This window comes from Aythya fuligula, chromosome Z (genome assembly GCF_009819795.1).
Source record: "Aythya fuligula isolate bAytFul2 chromosome Z, bAytFul2.pri, whole genome shotgun sequence".
In the NCBI taxonomy this organism is placed as follows: domain Eukaryota; kingdom Metazoa; phylum Chordata; class Aves; order Anseriformes; family Anatidae; genus Aythya; species Aythya fuligula.
Genome location: NC_045593.1, coordinates 15,973,683 through 16,001,186, shown reverse-complemented (window position 1 = coordinate 16,001,186; position 27,504 = coordinate 15,973,683). Strand labels below are relative to the sequence as shown.

Genomic DNA, 27,504 nt, shown 5'->3' with positions numbered 1-27,504 from the left:
TGGCCCTCAAAAATACATCATCTAAGACAGAATAATGACTTGTGAAAGAACAGGTGAGTCAGAAAGAGTCAGACAGAAAGGGTGAGATTTATTCTGCAGAAGAGACACCATATTTCTCCACCACAGTATTACAGAGCTTTATGCTAGCTAGCCTGAGTACCAATAGCAGTCAAGCCACTGGGCAGTTCACTGGGCAGAATCACCCTGCCTAGCTATGAATTGTGTTCTGAGCACTTAGAAATCTGTGATGCTAATCCAATTATGCTAAGGACTATATAGAATCATAGAATTATTAAGGTTGGAAAAGACCTTCAAGATCATCTGCTCCAACAATCTCCCTGCCACCATTAAACCATGTCCCTAAGTACCATGTCCAACCTTTCCTTCAAACACCCCCAGGGAAGGTGACTTCACCACTTCCCTGGGCAGACCAATCCAATGCCTGACTGGTCTTTCTGAGAATAAATGTCTCCTCATTTCCAACCTAAACTCCCCTGGCACAACTTGAAGCCATCAAAATAAAATATAAATACAATAAAATATAAATACTATAAAATATAAATACTATAAATAAAATATAAATGCATATAAATACAAAATAGGAGACAGTTCCACTGAACAATGTGATGATTATTTACTTATGGATGAGATAATGGATGAGATTATTTACTTATGTTTTCTGTTTAATCAGATACATTGTAATGCCTCTTAAGGTGCTATATTCAAATCATATAATTTGGATATACATGTGAGTAGGAGTTTGTCGCACACACAGTGTTGTTTTCTCAGATTCTGAGCTGTTCTAACAAATATGGCAAGAGATGTCAAAACACATTTACCTTCTAAAAGTACTCTGTACTGCCTCAGCAGTTGCAAAACTTCTCTAGCATTGTTTTAATTGTTCCGTTAATCGACGTTAACCAAGTTACCCTGTTCACAAACTCTAGTGAATTTCAAGGATTTCAGATCTGTTTTCAGTTTACACTGTGGTATTTTCCTTCCTCTTCAGCATGCAAACTCCAATCTCCTCTACCTTTACATGCAATTTTACATATTTCTACATACCATATGTATGAATTACTTTGAATTTTATTTTCTCAGATATTCAAAAATCAGTATTTTAATCCAGTGCCTGTTTGAAGGAAACAAAAGCCAAAGTTATGTTAAGTGTTCACTATCTTAGTCTTGTGTACAAAGAAGTAATTGCAGATGTGTTGTTTTGTCAGTTTACTGTACTGTTTTTTCCTGTAGTTTCAGGCAAAGTAACACAAGGAGAATGGAGGAGACTCTTAATGGGTAAAGATGGCAGGATTAGGCATACTCTATCTTAAAGGAGCAAACATAAATTTAAATATTAAAGATTATACTGACTAGACATATCTGGTAAGTTATCCATTAACATAAGTAGCTTAAAAATATCTTTTTTTGTCAGGGAAGCAGACTATGAAAATGTCTTGCCTCTTGGATTTTGAAAGTTATATTGTTTCTTCTCCCTCCACCTTCTTCTGGGTGGTGACTTTTGATAGTGGTTTCAATTTTTTGTATCTATATCTAGGTTTTCTGGATTGTTACCTACTTTGACTAGTTCCTTCATACTGAGTTAGGTATATCTCTTTTGTGAAAAGCAGTGATATTCAAACCCAGCTGTAGGTAAAATAATTATTTTTATCTTGAAACAAATTTTTACGTACTCAGGGTTTTCTGCTTCCTTCCATCTAAACTTGTCTGTTATATTTGATTTATAGAACTAAATTTTTCACGATAAACAATACAGCCAGTATACACCCCATATACTCCTGATGCCCCCAAGCACCTACTTTTTTTCTACCACATGCAATGATTTGTCCTGTGGTAGATAAATGGTCAACAGGTAACAGAAATTATTTAGTAACCTTAGCTCATATTGTATCATTTCTTATGAAGTTATATAAGAAATTTTCGTGGCACTTCAAAGCTCCCAGGAAGCTTTTTGTTACAATTCAGACTGTTCAGAATTGTTTTTCTTTTCAGAATCATTTTTCCACTGCAGTGTGGAAGATGAGGAAAAGGTTCTACTGATATTTGAAATATATCAAAGAAACTAATAGTATGAGATAAATGCTAACCAATGCTAAATCTCATTTCACCATCTTTAGTAACATATACAGATTTATGTCTTGAGATCATTACTGTTTTTCTGCTTACTGATGTGAAAAATTGTTGCAGTAGAAAACACTTATTTCTGGAAGGAAATCTCATTTTTTACAACAACTCTAACCTGCAAGTATATCTTTAGGAAAAAAAAAAAAAAAAAAAAAAAAAAAAAAAAAAAGAGAGAGAGAGAGGGAGGGATAGCATAAATTACAAATATACAGCATTTTTTAGAGTTCTTAAGAAGGATGTAATCTGACTGCATATATCAGTATATCACCACCTATTTCATTTCCCACTGTTAATGTTGCAGAGAGAATAGGAATTTATATTTCAAACATAACTAATATCTGGCTAATCATACATCCAAGAAAGGCATTGGTTTTAGTTTAGACACATCAATATATGGAAAATCTTCATGTTTGTTTGATAGTTAGTATCAAAGCCTGACCAAAATTTTTCATTAAAATGTTTTGCTTGCTTTCTTAATGAATCTTCTTGGCTTCAGCTTCTACAAATTGATCTCTGCTTGATCTCTGTGTATTTTTTTCTAGGCAGCCATTGTTTTTATAAAAAAACAAACAGAAACCTCAACACAAAAATAATCCTAGAAGTAAAAAAGTTCTTCCAGTATGACTGTAAGAGCAAATCCTTCTTAACGTTGGCTCAACTTTAGACTTGGGTTGTAATGATGGAGTTGGAAATGGAAGGAGAAAGGGAGTTTAGATCTCTCCAGTCCTGCGCATGGAATGTCCCAGTTGCTCTTCCCCTCCAACTCCTACATGTACCAGACTTCCAATATTTTTTCTTGGAGTAAAACAATAATGATGGCAATGATAGTCTAATAAATTGGCTAGTAGATATGAAATAAACTGGCTAATGAATGCTGCCCTCTACTGCATAGTCTCTAGGGTATGCATAGGACCAGCTTCCTTACAATTAAAGACAATTCTTCCTAAATTCAAGACACAGTACTGTTAGAGTGGGAAGATCTGGGTCCTATCCCTACTTCTGCTTTATAACCACAAATTTGTTACAGTTCTTTATTTATACTGCTTTTCATTTGTAGACGTCATCGAAAATACTCATCTCTAAATATTCCCAGCTTTTCCCCTCTTTCAGAATATGATATACCACTGGGATTTCCTTATCTTGTTTTAACTGAAAAGGGGCATGGACTAAGACTGTCAGTTTTGGTTTATTCCATTATAGTTAAAGTAGCTGCCTTTAATCATTACCAGCAATATTAGTGGCACAACAGTGTTTACATCTCAAATATGCTTCTAATTTTCCCAGTCAAAGGCAAATTGTAGGTGATATCTTAATGTTTTTTTAGGTAGCTAATGCCAAAATGCAAGGTTATGATCTTGATCTGAATATTTCCCAGATGTGTGGTAAGGTGAAAGGTGGAACAGCTAACAGAATTTGACTTCCTATGCATGTTACTCTAAGTTAAGTGAATTCTAAGTCAGGCATAATTAGAGAATGAGACCCCCAGAAGCATTCACCTTCACAACTGTTTGAGATGAAAGCTTAGTGCTTGGGTGGATGTAATATAATCCACATGTTGGAAGAGAAATCAAAATCAGCTGCCACTGTCTTCTTGTACATGTTTTACAGTGCCCCATTAGCCACCTTCTTGTCTAAAGTCAGTGATCTTCTCCAAGCTTAATGCTTCTAATTCATTTACAGTGGAATCAGCACCAGATTCTGAATCTGCTGCCAGTTCTACCCAACTGTCTTCCACTGAGGTTTGACTTTGCATATGGCAGATCCAATTCTGGAAGAGATTGTTGATAAAAATGGAGGTGAAGGGTCCTCAGTTATGGAAGTTACTTAACTCTTCTCCAGGACAGTCACATGAGAGATAACACAGATTACACAAAGAAGAAATAGAGCAACTTAATGAAACTTAAATTGGCCTTCTTCTGAGTGGAGGGATTGGAGCAGATGACGTCCAGAGGCCATTCCAACTTAAATTGTTGTACGAATCAAACAGGCATCCAGAAGTCTTTTCTATGACCCACAACACTGGAATTGTTAAGGTGGGAATCAGAGATTGATACTTGAAACAGCTGAGAAAACTAGAGAAGTTTGCTCTCAATAAATGTTGTTGTCTCACTCGATAACATTAAAAATGTTCAAACTTTGCTATTATTCTGCTAAGTGAGTACTGAAAAACAGTCTCCTGATCCAGTGAAAGTTACTGGCTTCTAAACCTGATCTTACTAGCTACAATGCCTAATGATACTGGAATGAGGGTCACATGCTTTCAGGAATATTATAATATGTATACTTTTGCATCTGTTGAATTTTTTTTTGTTCTGAGACAGTACTGATTATTGGTTCTACAAATCATACATTTGGTAAGACAAATATAAAATTTCGTAAATTAGAGCATCCTGCTCATGAAAATTTTTCTGTTTCTGATTTGAGATGTTTCCAAATAAGCAACAGTGAACCAGCAGAGAACTGTACCAGCCCACTCATTTATCGTTTGGCCTGGCATCTCCTGCTGAAATGGGATTTAAGGAGGAAGGAAAGATGTAAGTCTATAGGTCAGCCTAGGATTGTTCAGTCTGGAGAAAAGGAGGCTCAGAGGTGGCCTCTTTGCTCTCTGCAACTTCCTGAGGAGGTGAAGGCAAAAGGGAGGTGCTGGTCTCTGCTCCCTGGGAACTGATCACAGGATGTGTGTGAACAGCACAAAGCTGCACCAGGGGAGGTACAGGCTAGATATTGTGAAAATTTTCTTTACAGTGAAGGTGGTAAAACACAGGAATAGGCTTCATAGAGAGCTGGTTGATGCCCCATGTCTGTCAGTGTTCAAGAGACATTTAGACAATGCTCTCAATAAAGTGTTTTAATATTTGGTTAGCCCTGAAGTGGTTGGACTTGATGATCTTTGAAAGTCCCTTCCGACTAAGCTATTTTATTCTATTCTAATTAGAAAGGTCTAAGGGATTGCTGAGGTCTGTGGGCACTGATTCTTGTCAGTCGACATTTGCAGTAGTGGCATCAACAGCTTTGAAATCCTTCAAGCAATTTTCTAGAACTACTTGTACCAGAACTACTACTCTTTGATACCAGAGAATGGAGAAGGTGTTCTACCAAACTGGGATTTCTTAATCTCTGTTTTATAAGAGATTTTACGGGACACTAGTTGTTGCTCAGTATGTACATGAAACATATGGGACATGAAAATTACAGATAACTTGGAAACAGTGTCAGTAATATAGTGATGTTTCTTTATTGTCATAAACAAGGAAATATTATGTTGGAATCATATCAGTATACCAAAATATGCAACATAATTTCTATCCTGTTTCAAAAATTCCTTTTTTCCTTTTTTACCAGAGGCTAGTTTTGTTATTTTCTGCTTTCTCTGGGGGCTTCAATTTTTATTTTTATTTTTTATTTATTTTTTTTTTTTTTTTTTGACAGCTGACTATGCAACTGAAGGTATTGAGTGGGTCAGACAGTCTGATTGCTTTGTATTGGCATGGAAGTGAATTATAAATGTGAAGATGCATGACAATAGATTTAGCAGTGTCTTGTAACTGTTGATTATTTTGTTATTTTATACACAGCAAGGAGCTCCCAGAGCGTGGTCTTGGCACATACAGATTTCAAAACAGCAAAATAAATAAAGTTAATAAATCGACTGACAGTTTAAAGGCAGCCACTGTGATTCTGTCGTATGCTTTAACTTACTCTTTTTCTATCAAGCTGTTTTGTTAGTGGCTACAACAGGGAGACAGAAAGAGACAGTGCAGATTTGAGGGAAAAAAGAGGCCCTGGTGAATAAAAAGAATAATTCACCAGAGATGATCAGAGGAACAGGGACATTCATATTTACAGAAGAGGTTCTGTGAACTTTGTATCTTACTTTGTAGAACAGTTCCTCTCTGTGAATCTGATTTTTAAAAGGAGTCCCTTCTACATCTTGTAGGAACTACAGTAAGTAGTCCAGCTTTCAGATGTTGAATCCTATGTTCTGTAAGATACATTATGCATACTTGTGTTTATTTTTTAAAGTAAATGTCTGTTCAGATTTCTGTATAACAGACCTACCACTGTTACCATAATTACACTTTTCGTTACAGAAATAAATAGGTTCCTTCCTTCTACTGATTGCAGCGGTGGGGCAGTTTCTGATAAATCCAAAAAGAGTTATGGTTGGTGTTGCATTTAATAAGACATTAGCTAGGATCAATTAATAAGTACAAACCTGCAAATGAAGAACATGAGGATGAGGTTCACAGTAAAGTTCACAATTTAGAGGCAAGATCTTCAAAGATAATATAGCCTCTGTAAAGTCTAGTAATTATGCAAGTATTTATGGTGTTCAAGTTTTCATGAGAGAGAGCTAAATTATCACAGTCCTACTCTGACCTGCAGCAACCATGTATCTCAACTGACCTTTTCTGCCCAGTGTTTTTAATTATTGTTTGCATTTCTTTTGGAATTCCAATACCTATATCAGAAATATCATATATAATATCAGTAGTTCTGAATGGTCTTTGCATAACCAAAAATCCTGAATATTTCAAAAGGTCACCTGCACACTATGCACTCTGTCTGTGCATTTCTGGGAGTGATGGACTTCCTATGCAAGTACTGTGCAGAATTCTGCTGTGTAGAGTGGTAGTGCAACATTTTAAGAAAGATTAGATTGACATCTTGTATGTAGAAACACAGCTAAGACAGACAGAAATCTCAAGAGACCATGGGGTAGATCCACCTCTCCTATAATGTACATATGGATGATACCTACTGTGAACTCCAGTAGACACTTTTGTCATCTTTCTTGAAGACAACACATACTCCAAAGCATTCTATTGAGCCCATTATTTATGATCCCTCTTGCACAGTGTATACCTCAACTTTTTTTTTTTTTAACACTTTTTTAAAAGTGTTTTTTTTTAAAAAAACTTTCTTCTGAAAGTTAATGGTATGCTTACTCTTTTCAGATCTCTTCTTCTTAAGGGAAAAATAAATAAATAAATAAATAAATAAATAACACTTATTTTACTCCTTATTTTACTTTACCTTGCAAAACATATTTTCTAGATGTATAGCAATGCTAGTTCTTTTTTACACACATCTTGAAGTGAGAATAGAGTGCAGTTTATGCCTTTCAACTGCTGGATGAAAAGGCAAGATTTTCTTTTGCTTCACACTCTATATTCATGTTTAAATACATGTATGTTAGGAAGATGTTTGCTTTTCATGCTATTCACTGCAGCCCAGGTTGTGGAAAACTAGCCACCCAGAGAGTTTTCTGCAAAATGGCTACCTCATTCTTCTTCACCTTATATTTGCATTTCCTCAATACCTCGTTCATTTTTGGCAATAAATTATTGAGAGTGATTTTCTTAATACACTTTTCTAGCCTGTTTTTCGTCACACTCAAAATACAGTTTTGTACATACCTAGTGTATTTAAGATAATGTAATACGATAGTGTCAAAAGCCTAACTGCTGAGCTCTTTTCATGATATGAACAGTTACATTGCCATAAAATGAAATTAGATTTGACAGAATTTTCTCTTGACAAATTCATGTTGGCTACTTCTCCGCTTTCTTCCATTTCCCTATATCAAAGGATGTATATTTAAGAATCAAAGGGCAACCCCACCACTTTAGACTAAAGGTCAATTTAGTTTCCTGTTTTTGGCAGCAACAGAAGCCTGAAGAGGAGAAGAGAACAAGCATATAGTGATAACTGCTTTCCTAGTTTCTGTCAATATTCAGTGACTAATGATGGTATCCTTGTGCTAGCACTATGTTTTTTTAACTAATTCTTCTGAGTGATTTTCATGTAAACTGACACCCCACCAATGACTGTTGTAAGCTAATGAGCAGAATGTGAAAAGAAAAAAAAATTGTTTTGTTTTGTTTTGAACATTTACCCAATATTTTGATTTTAGATACAGGGAGTAATTCTTCCTACCTCACTTTCTTAAGGTTGCCCACGATTTTACAGAATTCCTCTCCTCAAGCCATTTCTGTGCCACCCTGCAAAGCCCTGAGCTTTAGTGATTTCTCAAAAAAAAAAAATAGTTAATCCATATTTCATGCATGTGTCCTTTCATGTAGATTTTACAGTTCTACTCCATCTTGTACATGTTGAGACTAGGCCAGCCTGCATGTTCAAAATGAGGCACAAATGGATTTAAATATTGTTGCTATATATTATTTCCTAAACAGTCCAAATTCCTTTCCTGTACTTTCCTATTTTTTTCTTTCTACTATTTATTATATGACTGAGAATTGATAGCTGTACCATAAGCAATTCTGCAACACATTCCATGTTTATAAAATTAACAGTATTCTCCCCATGTGCATTACTTCACAACATTCATCTACATCAAATTTCATCTGGTATTTTACTGTTCTATCAGCTGGAATCTTGAGAAACCTCTGCATTTACTTCCAGCTTCTTTTCAGATTTACTACCCTGAGTATTTCAGTATAATCAGCAGGGTTCATGTCAGTATCCATCCATTATGGTGAATCACTAATGAATACATTGAGTATAAACAATGCAAAGAATTTACAGAATCACAGAATCACAGAATTTCTAGGTTGGAAGAGACCTCAAGATCATCGAGTCCAACCTCTGACCTAACACTAACAAGTCCTCCACTAAACCATATCACTAAGTTCAACATCTAAACGTCTTTTAAAGACTTCCAGGGATGGTGACTCAACCACTTCCCTGGGCAGCCCATTCCAATGTTTAACAACCCTTTCGGTAAAGAAGTTCTTCCTAAGATCCAACCTAAAACTCCCCTGGCGCAACTTAAGCCCATTCCCCCTCATCGTGTCACCAGGCACATGGGAGAACAGACCAACCCCCACCTCTCTACAGCCTCCTTTAAGGTATCTGTAGAGAGCAATAAGGTCACCCCTGAGCCTTCTCTTCTTCAGGCTGAACAAGCCCAGCTCCCTCAGCTGCTCCTTGTAGGACTTGTTCTCCAGGCCCAATTTCTTCCTGAGAAAACTGATTATTTTTGTTCCCTATTTTTAACCTATTATTTCTTTATTTATAGTTACCTAATATCAGTTGCACAGCATCTGTATAGAAAAGTTGATGCTTACTGGAAAATAATCGTAGAGTTGGATCACAGACAAGCACATAGAACGTTTTATATTTATTGTCTATGTGCAGGCTGTATGAACAGCACATGTACCATAGCTCTCAAGGTTGACAGCCTAGCATATAAACTAGTTCACTCTTAGCTTTCTTTGGCATGAACTATTTCCTCATGAGATGAACCTCCACAAAAATTCTCACAAAAGTTCATTGCAAGGACAACTCCTGAGAGGAAATATGGACAAGGACAAGCCTGGCTTGGTTCTTTTGGTCTTATAAACTCTCATGCCAGGCTCTACAAGAGGAAGTCTAGATGACTTTGGCATCAAACTATAAAAAGCGCAATGGTGGGATGCCACACAGTCTTCACAACACTCAGAGCTGAAAAAACACAGACCTGTCAGTGGTCTACAGGTAAAGTCTCCAGAGGTCATCACAGGAAATTTGAACCAAGTACTCTCATGGATGCACCAGACTATGCTCGAAGGTGTGAATATGATTGCCAGACAATTTTGATGAGCCAGCCAAGGGGGCAGGTGCTCTTTACAACGTTAGGCAGTAGTGTAAGTGAAGGTATCACTGAGCCTGACATAAAAGTAGGGAGAGAAGACAGGAGGTCCCTACACTTTACGTATTCCCTACTGTATTCTATTGTCCATTAACTGTCCCAAGCATAGTTTTGTGAGTATTTGCACAGAAGTCTTGTGCATTTCAAGGAAAGCGAAAAAAGAAAAACAGGCTGCATGTGCAATTAGATCACATAATCCTGGGCAAAACATGCTTGTTATCATGACATCTGAGGATGTCAGCATGCAAGATGAGAAACAATATAAAAAGAGACTTGAAGGAAATGAAAGCAGAAGGGTGTGAAGTGATTGTGATCTGCAGATCAGCCTTTTAAATTTCTGTGCAAGATTGATGATTTTGTCATCCTGCTTTTTGATGAGGTGTTGAATGAATGTTTAAGACAGCACATATCACTGCTCATCAGAGTTTAAAAAAAAAAAAAAAAAAAAAAAAAAAAAAAAAAAGCTGTTTGTACTGGAAGAACGAAGATAGGTCCAGCCAGGTTAGGAGATAGTCAAGTATTAAAGATGAAAACACTGTGAAAGACATATATCAGGTGCTTGCACTGTAGCTGAAGCAGGCAATAGTTTACATCTTTGTGCAAGGGTACAGACCTTGTTACTTTTTTTAGTGTTTCAGCACACCTTTGATAATGAAGAAAGTGTACAAGATATGTAAACCAGAGTACAAATCTAACATTAAAAACAAGAAGCTCATCACATAGCATTATAACAAGAATGATATATGCAGTGATTGAATGGTGTCTTTTCAATTGTTTGCATCTTAGGATGAATTAAGTACCCAGACTGTTTATGTCAGAAAAAAAAAAAAATAGTCAAAACAACGAACTGATGTTCAGAGGTCATCTAGTTATTTTCACTTATTAAATTGTCGGCTTTAACATCTTCTGCAGTATGAACTCACAATCAATTTCTCACTCCATTCACTTTGTCTCTTTATTTACTCTAAGATTATCCAATAACATGATTGTCTTTTTCAATAAATATTTTATCTGAAAAACTTTCGACAGTAGTTTGTTGGCAAAACACCCCCCAGGGTTATGAGCTACTCACAACCAATGTCAATCTTAAATTATACACAGTATTGATACAAACTATGTAAATGAGAATACTAGATTCACAGGTCTGTCTTTTATTTGATCACATTTATTTTCAGTCAAGAAAAGAATCTGAGGAAGAAAATGTTGCCAGGGACAAAAAACAGTCTGTAATTTTAAGATATACTGAAATACGGTTTGCAATCGTTTTCTTAATACTGATCACCTTTGCTGTATATCTTCCCTAGTCTATACTTCTAAAATGTTCATTATATCCCCACAGTCCTTATGAGGTTTCCTTAAAATAGTGGTTATTATGACCAAGCAATACTAGGAATATTTGTGTTATTGTGGAATAAAACTGCTGAAAATGTTTATGAGTAACTGCCACCTAAGGTAATTATGTGAAAAAGTTATCATTATAGCTGTCCAGGGATAGTCCTGCATTATTAACACATGGATCCCACATTTTAAAATACCATGGATTCCTTTCTCCTGTGTAAGGCAAAACCAGATATAATTCATTAGGAACAACTAATTAATGTGATAGATTAGTGCATTTGGCAAGTTTCTGATTTGCATTGAAAACACTAAAACACCCTTTTCCTCATAGAAACACAGTAGTATCAGGATACTGTTAGGAATTGTATTTAGACATGGTCCCTAGAAAGGGAGCCTGTAGAACTTTCTGTTTTACCCCAAAACTAGGTCATTGTGCCCATACAGATTTAGGAGGGGATCTTACTTTCCACTGGCAGTGTGCAATGTAAATTTCCAGTTTTTGTGGTATAGTTATGCAATGAGTTTCCCTCTGTCTCCCACCTTACAGAAGAAGGTATTTGGAACCAGAAAATAAGAGATCTTATTTTTCCAATCCTGTTTTCTGCATAAAAAGGAGTGAAGCTGAGATCTATGAGGCCTCAAATTAAATATAACTGTTGAACAAAACTGTTCTCTCATTTCGATGTGCAGCTGAGTAGTATTTGCGAGACAATCTCTGTAGGAGGCAACAGACCTGTCACTAGGATAAAGACTGCTGAGATAAAAGCAGCAGAGGCCATCTGCAATACACAGTAAGTGATACATACATCTGATACACCTGTACATTTTTTCATCCATTTGTGCCCCATTTGTGAATATATATACTGTATCTGCTAAGAATTTCTGACTGAACTGCACTTGACTGCCTTAGCAGTGAAGGTCTGCCTTTCCTGAGACTGCAAGTAACAATCTGCTTCTCCTACCAGTCACCATGCATTTTGACTTTTTCTTCTGCAGTGCCACTGTCTATATATTATCCTTCTCTTGTGTATTAGGCTGGGCAATAAATGGAACAGACCGTATGATTTCATTCAATTTGCTCTCTTATTCATGTTGAAATTTGTACAAATGTTAAAATGCAGGAGATGAACATAATGATCGTGAATGTAAAAGGTAACATGGGATTCCACCCAGGTTACAAATAGGCAGCTCCATACACCTCTGAGGAAATTTACTGAACTATATTGGTCTCTTAGAAGCTTTCCATCATCCTATGTATTTCTGTGGAGACCTAGAAATTTAAGATTTGGCAGGACTCCTGAGTGCCTGGTCCTGTCTACTAAATGGAAACATATATGGTCTGCCAAGTTTCGATTAGGATTTGGATTGGGATCCAAGTTTCCTTATAAACATATGAAGTAATCTTTCTGCTTTATTCAGTACCCATCAGACCTTAGTTAGAACACTAGTTCAGTCTTGGGCACCTCACTTCAAAAAAATTAGCCAGTTGGAAAGATACCAGAAAGAAAGCAATAGGAGGTCTAGAAAACATATACTACTAGGAATGACTGCAAAAACTTGGATTGTTTAGTCCTTAGGGTTTTCGGTTGATTTGTTTTCTATCAAGAGTTTATTTTCAGGCTAGATCATTCCAATGATTTTGTTTATAGTGCTGCTCCACAAACAATTATATTTGAAGGGTTGGTGAACTTCAGCACAGAGGCAGGATAAAGTATCTGGGGGAAGGGAGGGCTTACACTCCTTAAGTTGCCTTTGTCAACAGAGCTAACAAATCAGGTAACTACAGCCCTGCATCTGTATACATAGATCATATATTCTAAGTTGGGGTGTTTTGTTTTCCCCTTTTTCCTCCTGGTGTGTTAATTGCTACTACTCCTTGGGTGGTTTGAGTTGTCAGCTGTAACTTCTCCATCTCAGAAACAGTTCAGATAATGAATTCTGACATTCTGTCTGTGTCTAATCTGCATGTTATCAAATCTCGCAATGTTGGGGTCAAGCATGCTGAGATCTTCAGACCTTTACATTTTCCATCAACATTCACATAGCTGGCTGCATCTCTTCCTGTCTTTGCTCAAAGCATGGAGTTCAAGAAATCTGAGTTCTGCTTAACAGAGCTAGGTAGAGTTGGCTCTACCTGTAGCCGTTCCATCTCCACAGCATGAATTAAATCCATGTGAAGGAAGTGAGACTGTTTATCATCTTCCCTCCTCCAAGACAATTCCAGCACTTAGGCTAAATCTGATGACATGCTAGCATGTAAGTGATGAAAGTAATGGAGAAGGTGTCCTTAAGGACAGATCTGAACACATCTTAATTGACAGCATAGATGTATCCTTGAAGTCACTTCTTGCATTTCCTTTGCTTAAGTTTAACCCATCTAACTTCAGTCATTTAGCAGAGGAAGTGGCAATGTTCAGACCTGTCCTTTGGAGCTGTCTATCTCTCTCCACACACTAGAAGGGAAAATTAATTTTCAGTTACATGTCGGTATTATGTGCCCATGCAGCATAAATTGCTTCCTGACATTTTTGTAGCTAAACTTAAACTTCTGCTTTACTAACCAATAGCTCTTACCATTTCATCCCTAATAGGATTCCCTCTTCCTATGTATCATACTGCTGCCACCCTTCCATGTATTTGGTGTTACAGAGGAGTGTTGGTTGAGTGGTCTTTACTCTGCTCTGAAATCAAACTCATAAAAGAAACAGATAAGGAAAGGAGAAGCAACTTATCTTCTCTTATTCCCTCTGATTATCTGACAAAGGGCTTTAATAATTTTTTGTTGTTGTTGTTGTTGTGTACAACGGAGATTTCATATCTTATGCTGATACTGTGCTCATGCAAGAAGGCCCTGAAGTCCTATTCTCACAGTCTTCCAGAAGTTTGGATATTTATCTCAGGCATTTATCCATATATATATATGTGGAGATATAATGTATAATATATATTATAAGATATAATATATATTATAATATAATATATATACATATATTATGTATATAATATATAGAGTTATTATATATAATGCATATATATATAATATCTATATGCATTTTTATATATATAATATCTATATGCATTTGGATAAATGCATATAATGCATTATAATGCATTTATTTTCTGTTCCACTATCTTTCTCTGTCTGATGTCAGCAATTCTTATGCAAAATAAATAAAAAACAGGAGGTGTTCAATGCCATGTTCAATGCTCAAAACCATGGGCAACCTGATCTAGTTGGTGACGTCCCTGTCCATGGCAGTGGGTTTGAAACTAAATGATTTTCAATGTCCCTTCCAACCCAAGCCATTCTATGATTCTATGGTAAGATTGATAGCAGTATACATTCTGACTTGGGGATGTTTTCAACTCACTCCCCACCAGTGTAAGTGGTGAAACAGAGTGGGAACAGACTCAGTGACCCCTTAGTACTTCACTCTTGTCTTTCATGACCACATCCAACCAATCTTCTCACTTCCTCAAACAAGCCTTTTTCAAATAGCCTACTAGGAGCAGCTTTTTGAATTGTGAAATCTTTAACATGATGCTTTATCATCAACTTTGTTTGGCCCAAGACACTGACAGTCAAAGAAACTCCTCTAGAGATGCTCCCTGCAGGGTGATCTAAAAAAAAAGTTCTGAAAACTTAGTTTAAAGATATGTTGCTAATTTTCCCCTCCTCGCCCTCCCATTACCCACTTGCTACCTGACTTCACAGGTCCAGAACCTTCTTGTCAACATTTCAGAAACTGGAAAGTTTCAGAAACTCTCAGTCATTATCACATTCTGTCCAGATGAACTCAGTCTTATTCTGCAGTGCAGACAGAAGAAAAGGCAAGGGAGGGAAGGACTGCCTGTGGATTGCCACATATATGGATGGCATTATGTCTGAAATGTGAAGTCTTTGAATTGGGGAGTATAGAAGGTATTCCCATTCTTTTACATTAAGAATAGGGTTACAGACAAGTAATGTGCATTTTAAGAACTTACTATACAAATGACACTACAGAAAAACAGTCACTGCCTCATGCTACATAGCATTTGATTTCAGAATCATGTGGTTCTCATTGCAAGGTACAGGGTTTTTTTGGTCCATTGTAATACAGCCTTGATAATGTATCTGGTACTCTGTCACGTCTACTTCCTAACAAATTGCTTGACATAATTTTACACAAGTTCTAGGATATTCTGTATTTTTTTTTTTTGCCTCGTATTACCAGTATTTTTATAAGAACATAAGACATTTGGAATTACTGTACAGAATTATGTAAGAGTATGGGTTTTTTTTTGTTTGTTTGATTGATTGATTGATTTTAAACAATCCCTCTGTGTGGAACAAGATAGCCAGTCAGCTTTCTGTTGCCTTCTCATTTATACAATGATCACTTTTATAAACCATAAAAATACAGTTTATTTAAGTTAAATATATTTGGTTTCTATTGGGAGTATGTTTTGAGCCTTTGGGACCTGTAAAGAGAGCATATGCATGGCTACAGGGCACATCTCAAGATGATATTTAAAATGTTTCTAATTATATTGAGTTGGAAATCGTTTGGGTATTGAAAACCATGCTTTTATAGTGGATGTGGTCAATGGGGATAAGTTGTAATTGTTGGAGTTTACAGAATTATGGCTGTAAAGTAAGTGTGCTATCTGTTTTAAAACCATAATGGAGACCACAGCATTTTTTTATTTTCTTCATTTAAAAATATACATATATTTTTTTTTCTTTTCCAAGTTCCTAAAGAACATAGAACTGGAAATGGAAACTACCGATGAGAATTTTCCCCCCAATAATATTTTTTTTGTACTGCTTATTATCAAACCTAGATACAAGTCAAATTATACCATAGTAATTATTTATTTTATTTATTTTGTTGAGGGATTATTTTTAGCAATGCAAATGAATGAACCCAAGCCAAGGCATAAAATCAGATACTAGAAACATATTAGGTAGTATTTGGAATACATACTTTTTTTTAGTCTCCATAGAAAAATAACACAAGCTCCAACCAATGGTAACTAACACAGGTTAGAATAGAAAAAGAACATGATAATAAATATAATACTTATTTTTAAAAAAGGGAAAACAAAAGACCTAGAGACAAGTCAGCATATGTAGAGAAAAAATATGGGGCAAATATTTTTTAAATATATGCTTATAAGCACCTAATAAATTATAAATCAAAATAATTAATAGTAATATCACACCATACCAAATTTACATCAGTGATGGGCTAAAACCTTTGCATACAGGAGAGAAGCAATAGGTATCATCAATTTGGGAAAGATTTTTGAAATCAGTATATCAGAATATTCTCTTAAACAAGAGTAACAAACGAAATATAAGTGACAGTCTTACAGCAAAGGCTTTGTATCAAATACCATATATATCAAAAATACAGAAAATCTTCCTCATGTAGACAGTGTATATAGGTCACCTTGGAGGTCACATATCATTTTTTGAAAGTGTTTAAGAACAATTCATCTGCCAAGAATAGTTTTCCTGACTAAAGCCATGGAGTACCCTCACTCTGGCATCCTTTTAGCCACATTGTCTTTGACTATATAGAGATTCTTACCTTCAAGCTTGATTACTCTTGAGAGGCAATGGAAATTATCTATATTTTTTATTTCAGTAACATAGATGCCCAATCATGCCACATAGCTCTACTATAGAAACCTTGAGGAAAATACAAAAAAAAAAAAAAAAAAAAATGGGTCCTGAAAGAAGTCAGTTTCATTAGGTGGTGAAAGCACTACAGTTTTATGCTTCATACTGTATGTCTCAATTGCTTTACTTTACACATTCCTGCTGAATTTAATAATGACTCAAGAATAATCAAATACATATTTTCACCCTTAGATCAAAGGCACTTGATTTAAATGCAGTCTATTTCAAAGTTCTGGAAAGTCCTTATGACTTCTTATAGATCTGTGTCAGATGAGCTGATGCTCTCATCCTGAGCTCTGGAATTTGTGTCTACATCACAGACACCTACAAAAAGATTCCCATTACCTTCAATAGATTTCTATCAAACACACAAGACAATCCCCTCCATAACAAATGTGTAAATGATGCTGAACAATTTGCAATCTAGACAAAAGATAGTTCCATGCTCGTAATGAGCATGTAACTCCAGTGAAGTCTCCAGGGCATACAACTAGTAACAGGGCAGATAAATACCAAACTAGACCCCTGCTACCCAAGGAGTAATAGATGAAGAGTACTACATTTATTTGAAAGAAAAACAATTTTTTTACTTCTTTCCTCAAAATATTGCAGAAGTTAAAATATGCAAAATTTTCACTGAAAGCTATACAACATTTTTCAACTCCAAAAAACACAAAACAAACCCAATGAAAATAAGTCCAGGATCACTGGTCACGAGATCAAACTGACAGTAGTTCAGATGAATTCAGCTAAATTTGGTTGCAGTTAAATAGCATAACTGGGTACAATGAAGGTAGTTACTCTTACATATACTCTCATATATAATATTAGATGTATATATATATTACTCTTATATATAATGTTAACATAATAACAATTCTCCTCATTATTTTCTTTTAGCTGCCTGATTGGGGGTATAATGGCAAATGAGATAGTGACCAAACTTTACCAGAAAAATTTTCATGATTTATATAAATTGTTCTGTTGTTTTAACTCGGTTATTATAGTGAAGAGCAGTGTATCAGCATTAAAATGTGTTAATTTAGAGCAAGTTTCCTATTTAAACACTGTTCTCCTTCAGCTGCACTCAGAAATTTCACAAGTGCAATAGTCTGTTAAGTTAATCCAATATGGTGTTATTACAAATATACTATGACAAACTATAAATCAGTTTAATCCATTTCAACATACAATAAGTAATAATACTACATATTATGCCAGTATCAGATTTTATTTTTATTGTTACTGGTGTTAGAGATAGACCTAGCCTAGTTTTACTGGTGACACTTGGGTTACAGCTATTAATTTCTACAATAAAATTCGTTTGACTAAATTCGTTTTTGACATGGAAAAGACCTGAAAACATGTCACTCGCACAGAAAGAGAGGGGTGTTGTAGCAACATTCACAACACAGTCTTACCCTCTTACAAGTTGTCATCCACATAACTTAAAGCATTCCACTTAACTGTTCTTGATTTTGAGTACAAATACTGTAGAAGATGACCCATGGTAGAAAAATGTTAAATACCACTGTTCTGTATTAATGCTTTTGCAGAAAAGCAAGAAAACAACTTTGGCTTTTTTTTTTTTTTTTTTTTTTTTTTCAGTGAAAGTGAGCAACATTATAAGAGTAACAAAAACATAATAGGCCTTGGCTGCTAGGCTTACTGATCTGCTTGTGTCAATGGCACAACGTTTGTAATATATGAGCTGGCTAACAAGACCTAGTTAAGGAGCTCTGACAACTTTTCTTGAGTACAATTATCTTCATCTTACTTATGGAAAAGGATACAGAGCTCCTCCGTAATAGTCATATTAGTCTTAAAAGTAGGTAGTGGGTCTTACCTCACTCTTCCTGAAAACATTCTGGAATTTTCCAGATTACTAATTTACTAATTTTACTAGTTGACTAATTTCCCCCAATTTACGTCTCCTCTTATTTACACCTAGGACTTTGTGCTAATGCACAAGCTAACATTGCATGTAGGTGACTAATGGAAGTTATGTTTTGATTTTTCATTTATCTAACCAGGCATATCTTTTTCTACCTAGCAGTGGAAAAAGGTAGCTCTAGATATAGTAGAAAGGCCTTTGCTGCTACTGAATTGGATACACCTCTGATGATGGAATGAGCTTATTTGGGAAATTGTTTTTCTTACTCCCTCACAGGTAGCACACTTGCAATGCCATATGTAACTATGCTTTCACTGTTTTTTTAAACCCATTGGGTTTCAAGCTCAAGAGGTAATTGTCACAGAACTGCTCTCATGCAGCTGTTAGAAACTCAATGGATATTCAGCTCTGTGAGTGACGTTTTTTAGTATATATGTGCAACACAATCTTTAGCAGTGTTGATTTTTCATGCTGTAGTTAAGAAACTTACAATTAAATTCTTACAAGAGAAGGTTTTATCACTGCTTTTTTTAGCAGTACATGATAAACTATGCCTATCAACACCTACATTTACATACTGAAATCAGTATTTGTAGCATGAGGCACTCATAAAGAAATTAAAACAAAATAACCCTCCTCCCTGAGTACTTTATAGGTTTGGACAGGAAATGTATTGTGTACATATACATACATACACATATATATGTATATATTTCTGGTTTAACATGGTCCATTTTTTGGAGAGCTTTACTAGATCCTAGACCTCTTGTTGTTTATTGTTGCCATTCTCATTGAAGTCTTTCTAATATGTAATCACTCTGTAGCTCTGGCCAACCTACTGCTTCCTGTTAAATAAATACAAATTCTCTGGTAAATTCATTATCATTTACATATATTTTTATTTAAAAATAGGTAATTTATATAAATCCAGAATTTATTATATTAATATATATATATATTAAAAAATGCAGTCAGAAAAGTCCATCTCTTCTTTCATGGCAATAAAAGGAAGCTTTTCCCATTATATTGCCTAGGTTTATATTTCTTTTATTTTTCATGTCCATAACCTATATCATCAATTTTCTTCCTATTAAAAATCAGATATTTCTTTGTCGTGCTTGATTCACAGCCATTGTCTAGCTAGCATCAAAGCTTCTATGTCAAGTCACAGAACAAGTATCAACCTCGCTCATCTGTTAATCCTGATTTATACAGACCTGCAGCACAATGGCCATATTGCTTGACTTTTCCATTGTACCTAAAGCAGCCATTATTAATATATACATATCTATGCAGTGAAGGAGCTTCCTACAAACGTCCACTGCAAACTGAACTCCAGATGCTTACACAGTCTGCACAGACTGCATACAGTTTTCATGGACAGAAAAACAGCATTTCCAGACAAAGCACTGAATAACAAGCTACGCTCGGATTCAGTTGGTGTGTGGTTACCATAAGGAATTTTAAGTAAATGAAAAAAACATATGAATTTTCCAGTTTTTCTCTGCTCAGACAAAAAGTGTTGGACATATGTAGTACCAAATTATTGCGGATGCCTTTTCTTTAAGTAGTTGGCAACTCATCAATGTTGTCCCAGCTGATCTATTCATCATATTATTTGTTGGCTTTATGTAGGATGTTTTTTCTCTAAGATTTCCCAATACTTTTGGCCCTCCAGTAATTTCCGCAGTGGTTGCCCCTTTGTGACCTCTGAGTTAGATGGCTTTTTTTTCCCATTACTACTACTTTAATATCAATAGAAAGGCTGGAGTATACTACCTATACTAACCATTTAGAAGATATTTCTTTGGAACCATATTTATCTTATATTAAAGCATTTGCATTAAAACAACAGAGCCATCCAGGTTCTCTAGTAATAGCTGAAAATATACCTCTGAAGTCACTCCCTGTGTAAGTGGTACTAACTGCTAGTCCCAAATCAGTATGCTCTTGGACAGACAATGCAGGGATGAAAATTTCTGTGTCCTGTTACTGGCCCCTTGAGGTATCCAGTATCCCAGAAATAGTTTTGTTTTGTTTTGTTTTTAAAAAAAAAAAAAAGTTAATCATATTTATTACAAACAGAGCAAAACGTTTCTGATATCTGAAAAGCAAAGATAATGTGGCCGTTAGGGTTAGTCTTACTATATCCCAAAATGTCAACACACTTGCCAAAAATGAATTATCATCTCAGTGTAGCCAAGAGATTTAGTTTATCTAAATGTCCTACAAGGAATAAATAGTTTACCACTGGTTTTGAAGATTGGGATAAATCTAACATTCTATTGACATATGCTATAGATTTAATTTAATGCTGTGGTTCAGATGTCTCTTCTGATAAATTTTAGTAAAATCTATGCTAAGAAGAATGGAGCTGTTTCAGTATTTATGGGGTTTAAAATGCAGGGTTTGCAAAGGAAACATGTTAATTGAAACAATATTTGTGTATACTCTTGCAATAGTTTGGAGAAGAATGTTACTGAAGTCTATTGGTCAATTCATTTTGAGTATTAGAAGCTTAGTATTTTGGGGGGTTTACTGTTCTTTCTATAGTGAGAAAATCATATAATGAAGTGATTAAATAGTTGATTTTTTATTTTTAGGCATATTGGAGATAACATCCGTTGAAATTGGAGTCGTGGCAGTTAAGTCTATTAAAAGCAACTATTATTTAGCCATGAACAAGAAAGGAAAAGTCTATGGCTCAGTAAGTACCTCTTTTTACCTTCCAAACAGATGGCAGTAGTCAACATATTTTCCTCTCTTACCTACTGAAAACCCCACTTGTCTGTGTATTACTACTAATTAGAACTAAAATTAGCTGTTCATCAAAATGTCACCCTCTGGTAAACCAGCAGCCCCCCCAGCCACAAGCTTCTTGTAGCTGGGATTTATTATGTTCACTGCTTCAGTCACATTTCTTACTAACTGATGGCTGATGGAAAGGATCTACAAAATGTAATCTTTAAGGCTCTTTTTCCATATTTTTCACAGAATCACAGAATCATCTAGGTTGGAAGAGACCTCCAAGATCACCTAGTCCAACCTCTGACCTAACACTAACAAGTCCTCCACTAAACCATATCACTAAGCTCTACATCTAACGGTCTTTTAAAGACCTCCTGGGATGGTGACTCAACCACTTCCCTGGGCAGCCTATTCCAGTGCCTAACAGCCCTTTCAGTAAAGTTCTTCCTAAGATCCAACCTAAAACTCCCCTGGCGCAACTTAAGCCCATTCCCCCTTGTCCTGTCACCAGGTACATGGGAGAATAGACCAACCCCCACCTCGCTACAGCCTCCTTTAAGGTACCTATAGAGTGCAATAAGGTCACCCCTGAGCCTCCTCTTTTCCAGACTGAACAACCCCAGCTCCCTCAGCTGCTCTTCATAAGACTTGTTCTCCAGACTCTTCACCAGCTGCCTTCGTTGCCTGTTTCTGGACTTGCTCAAGCACCTCAAAGTCTTTCTTGTAGTGAGGGGCCCAAAACTGAACACAGTACTCGAGGTGCGGCCTCACCAGAGCCGAGTTTCTGCAGTACTGACACAATAATTAGTGATTCTGAGGAAATAAAGTGTACCTAAAATGTTGTAAACTTCAGCTGATGGAGAAGGCACATCAAAGTATGAGTGTTGAGAAGAAGATTTCTGGAGCACTTAGCTATAAAATGACTATAGTAATTAATACACAAGCTTATAAACAGGACAAAGAGACAGAGATATTTTGACTGAGAAGAATTTGGATATCATTTGAAAATTGTGCTATTTGCATTTCTGTAAGTTTGGGTTTACTGATATTTCCAGTTTAAACAAGTAATAATAATAATAATAATAATAATAATAAATTCTTAATAGGAAGCAGTATGATCTAGAAATCTGACTACTAAATTCAAGTTTACACTCACACATCCGCATGATGGCACAGACATCAGATTGTTCTGTTATTACATATCAACTGGTTTGTAATTTTGTAACTTTTTATCCAGTTTGAACCCACATAAGTGTAAACTTATTCAAGTCATGTACAGAGGTGATGAGCCAATCTTCAGATTGCTCTGGATTCAGAACATCCATAGGTTTTAAAGAGGGTAACATAGTTAAGCCCACTTCTGCTGAAAACAATGAAGTATTGCCATTCTGAGACTACCGATTGCATCAATTGAGATTCAAGGGGGTTGATGTCATTTGGCCCTTTTTTCTAAGTAAGCATTTCTGTTGGGTGCACTGAGTTCATATAAACTTCATAAACTGTCTTCCCTTATCTGCACTGTTGTTACTAGTCACTCCTAGTTTATGAGGTTACTTCTGATCTCCTCCAGTTCCTGGGCAGTGTTGAAGAATTGCATTAGGGATAGAAAGACCTGAACAGATAATTTTTTCCTAAGCTCCCATAAATGTAGATTTTAATTTATAAAATTACACTGGTGAGATATAATAGATAATCAGTGGTCAGCCCTGCACGTTTGAGAATCATAAGGGTATACTGAGTGACTAACATTGTTACCTTTTTTCAATTAAGCTCTGTTGCTTTATTGATCACAGGAATACTTCTGGACATAAGTGAATATATTAGCCTATATCACCAGTCAATACAAATCTTGGTTAATGTTGTTAAGTTAGTCATTTGTGATGATCTGTCCCAAAACCTAAAATAAGGTTTCCTACCCAACTTGTTATCCATTGCTGGTGTGGTAGGAGTTCATCCAACCCTATTCGTACACAAAAGAAGGCAAAACAGCTTTCATGTACCGTAGGTGGAAACTGCTGCCATAAGATTCAGTAATTCACAGTGTATTAGAAATAGTGTTGACAGGAGGCTATGAATGTGGAAAGCTGGTTTTTTAATTCCAACTGAGATAATTTTTCAATATTCACATCATAAAATCACAATATAATGACTTATCAAAACCTATTCCATAATACTTCTGAGATTTCAAGAATGCTTCTGTTATTATTTTTCCCATCCTCCTAAGACTTGCAGTTAGACTCATATTACTGCAGAGTGGCAGCTTGCAGATGGATATGAAAAACAGAACCAATAAAAATTTTAAAAACACTCTTAAGCATGTGCACAATAGACATTCATTCACCATATAGGTGCAGGGCTATACTGAAATTTGGTTGGAATGAACAAAGCAGTCCTGGGCTAACACTCAGACCCCTGCCAATAAGACTTCTTAGCCACTTCACAACATCATTCGTTCTCTCTGTATTATCTAGAATAGGGAAAAAAAAAAAAAAAGTTTGGATTCTAGTATGGTTCTGCATCTGGAAAAACAAGTATGACTGTTTCTCCATTTATCAAATATGTTACCATTTGACTGACTAGAGGGAACCAAGGAAGACTCATTTGGTTTCTTTAACAAATTAATACTCTGTCAGATAGGAAAAATTACTGTAGTTTAGAACTATAGTTGATAGTCACCTGCCTTCTTAATACCTTGATATAGGAAGTAGCAAATTACTACAGCAACTAAAAGTTAAATTATCTGTATGTTAGCGTATGAATACAGGCAGCATTAATGGTTGTTTTGCATAGGAGTTTTCTCCTGCCAGTGTATTCCCCAACAGTTATTGTTCCACTAACTACTAATCCAAAAATTTAAGTGCATTTTGAGAGCCAAATTGTGTTTGCATATGTGCAATTGTGTTAAAAAAGCATTAAGTATGTGTTCTGTGGTCTTAAAATCAAGTTAAACATTAATAATACACCAGAAACTTCTTACTGTTTTGAAGTACTGAACATTAACTAGTTTAAAAAATCTAGTTTAAATTAATAGGAATAGAAAAAAATATGTATTTGACCTGTGTTGTTTTAAAACAATATAATTCAGATAAATAATGTCTATTTTATTAATGCAGATACTTTCTATATATATATTTTTTTATCTGAATATCTACAGATTTTAGTCATAATCAAAAAATCCCTGAAATTATTATCCCATGAAAAATGTTTTATTATTCATACAAATTTGTTATCTTGTTCATAAACACCTTAAGAATGGTTAGTATATCATACTCTAAGATTCTGACATGCTTCCATTTGAGCTGTACAATAACATCTTGTTTTTATAAATGCAGAAACAACAAAATATTAATTTTTGGTTGATGTTTCAGTATGTTGTAAATGTTATACTTTCAAAAGTTTTCTGTATGGAATATAAGTAATTTGATCTGACTTTTTTATATGTAGTAATTACTTTTTTGTGAAAACAAATCTTTCTTGTCTTCACTATAGAGAAGCAGATCCAAATAAAAGTGCATTTAACATTATAGTCTCCCTCTACTTGCTTCATCATGCTTGTATTTTTTATCCTTTATAGCAAATGGGCAACTGATTCTCCTTTAAAAATAGAAAGCATTAATCCCTGGTATCCTACCCAAAACTGCTCTGAATTTTACTGTGAATATCTTTACAATAAGATATAGGCTCATATACGAATCATTCTTTTAGGCCAAGCCCCTCTTCAAATCAGCAAGTAAACAGGCTTCACATCCATTCTATCAACAGCCTGACAGTGATTTGCACCCACCCAAAAAAGCACTTTTTCATGGCCAGTGTAGTGTAAAGGATCTTACTTTCAATAAGAAGTATGCCATTGTTTAACATATGGTATCAATAATCTGGTTCAAGATATTTAAGGGTTGTATTTATTAGAATTTAAATATGATGAATGATTCCAAGAGCACTACCTCATACTTCGAGTTTATTGTTGAGAATATGATTTAATATTGTTCCTGTGTTCCAATACAGAGAAGTTGCATTTCAACTCTGGATGAATTATATCATTTTATTGCTATAATTATTGCTATAATTATTTTTTTTTCACTTTTTGTAATCTAAGTGATTCTTTAAATGCATCTCAGTGAAATTTGTTTATTCTGAATTGGTGTTTTCTTCTTTTTACAGAAGGAGTTTAACAGTGATTGCAAATTGAAGGAAAGAATAGAAGAAAATGGATATAACACATATGCATCCCTAAATTGGAAGCACAATGGAAGGCAAATGTTTGTGGCTCTGAATGGAAGGGGAGCCACAAAAAGAGGACAGAAAACAAGAAGGAAAAACACTTCAGCTCACTTTCTTCCAATGGTAGTAATGTCATAGATGAAGGAACTATATTATCAATTCAGTTGAACCAAAGGCTCTTATGTCAAGCATAATTTGTAGTCCTCTCGAAGAGTAAGTGCAAAGAAATTGCGCAGATATCTGCTTGTTTGAAAAGAGCAGGGGAAGCCTCTGAAGGTTTTGAACTTATTGCTGGCAGATAAAATACTTTTATTAAGTTCAGTGTCATATCTTAAAATCAAGATACAAGCTGGATCAAACGGGATGGAAGTTATTGCCAGTGTGAACAATTTATTATTTTTTTTAATCTCTGCGACGGAATTTAACAGATGAGAGACAATCTATTGAATGATCTTCATGGGGAAAGTTATTTATGGAATACTAACTTGTATCAAGGACCTTATTTGCTTATTCAAGCCTAATGATCCAATGAACAGTTAGACACACAAGCATTTACTGGAAGCACTTGGGTCATATGTAAAAGCAAAGATGTTTTTGGAGAAGCCTTGTGGAAGAATGGATAAGATTAAGGAATATAAGCAAAGTAGTGTAAAACTGTTTTAACAAAACAGATAGTATGATTTGCTTGTATGTTCTAACTTCATTCCTTTTTATTTCTAAGTTATTTATTTAATAGGATGTTAAATATCTTTTTGTTTTGAAATGTTTTCCTCATTTGCTTGTTGTTTTCCCTTTTCCTCAGTACTTTATGCAGAGGTTGATAAGTGTCAAAACCTCATAAGCACACTGAGAATAGGGAATGGACATGGCTTTAAAGGCAGAATTTAATGTGTATAATCCATTTTTTTTTTCTTAAACTGTCTTGCACTTAAGCAAAAAGACCAAACAAGCAGTGCTTGAATTTATGGTATTGGGTGTCTATGTTGGAGAGGTTTTTTTTACTTCTCAACACTCAAGAACAAACTTCAAGAAATACTTTGTTCAAAGGGTCTTTCTGCTGTTTTTAAATTGAGAGGAGGGGCCACCTCTGTACTTGGGTGTCAATGCATCTGTTTGTATATATGTCTGACTTGGATTTGGGGATCAAAGATGCATTGCAATCAGTGAGAAACTTTGCGGCAAGCACTGGGCTGGAACCTAGATGTGGACAGCCCAGTTAAAATCACTGAGACTGCACATATTAAAACTAAACAGTATGTAATTCCCAAGTGTAAAATTTGGTCTCTGAAAGGTAAGTAAGAAGGCAACACAGTCCTGCACTCCTTATTCAGTTAATATGCCCATTCAGCACATTTGTCCTTGGTACCAGCTTGTAGAATCACAGGCATATACTGGGAGCAATACCTAAATAAGGACTGAGGGGTAGGGGATTCAAAATCATGTGCATGCATTTATCAGAGACTATTACTCACATGTATATTATATATGAGAGCCAACCAAAAAGCCGTGCTGGTATCCAGCTTTAGCATGCCTTTCATATCCATCATTGTAACTGAAGGCTCAAAATGCATAATATCCAGCACATTTTTATAAAGTGTTACTAGTCCCATGGCTTAACTTGAGCAACTGCAGTATAACAAAGTTAAGCGTGATATGAAGTCTGTTCAATTAAAGGTACATAAGGTTTGTTTTATGTTTTGCTTTACTCTGTAATTTTAGAGAGCTCTGGATAGCTCACCAATATAACCATATTGAGATTCATTTTGTTAGAGCAGATAAATAGAAAACAGTACATCAAACAATTTGTACCACTGTCTTCACATTGTATTCCACTAA

The 27,504-nt window shown here is 35.3% G+C and overlaps 1 protein-coding gene across 2 annotated transcripts in view; it reads left to right on the top strand.

Moving 5' to 3' along the window:
- FGF10 (fibroblast growth factor 10) overlaps positions 1 to 26,356 on the top strand; it is a 62,928-nt gene extending 36,572 nt beyond the window's left edge. Inside the window, exons 2-3 of one of the 2 annotated variants that reach the window (XM_032205961.1) lie at positions 21,303 to 21,406; positions 25,612 to 26,356. In XM_032205961.1, the coding sequence (XP_032061852.1) occupies positions 21,303 to 21,406; positions 25,612 to 25,806 (299 nt within the window). In that variant the 3' untranslated portion in view covers positions 25,807 to 26,356. Of the gene's footprint in view, positions 1 to 21,302; positions 21,407 to 25,608 lie in introns of both variants that reach the window. The other variant, XM_032205960.1, reaches the window with a different exon arrangement.
- Positions 26,357 to 27,504: the final 1,148 nt, after the last annotated feature.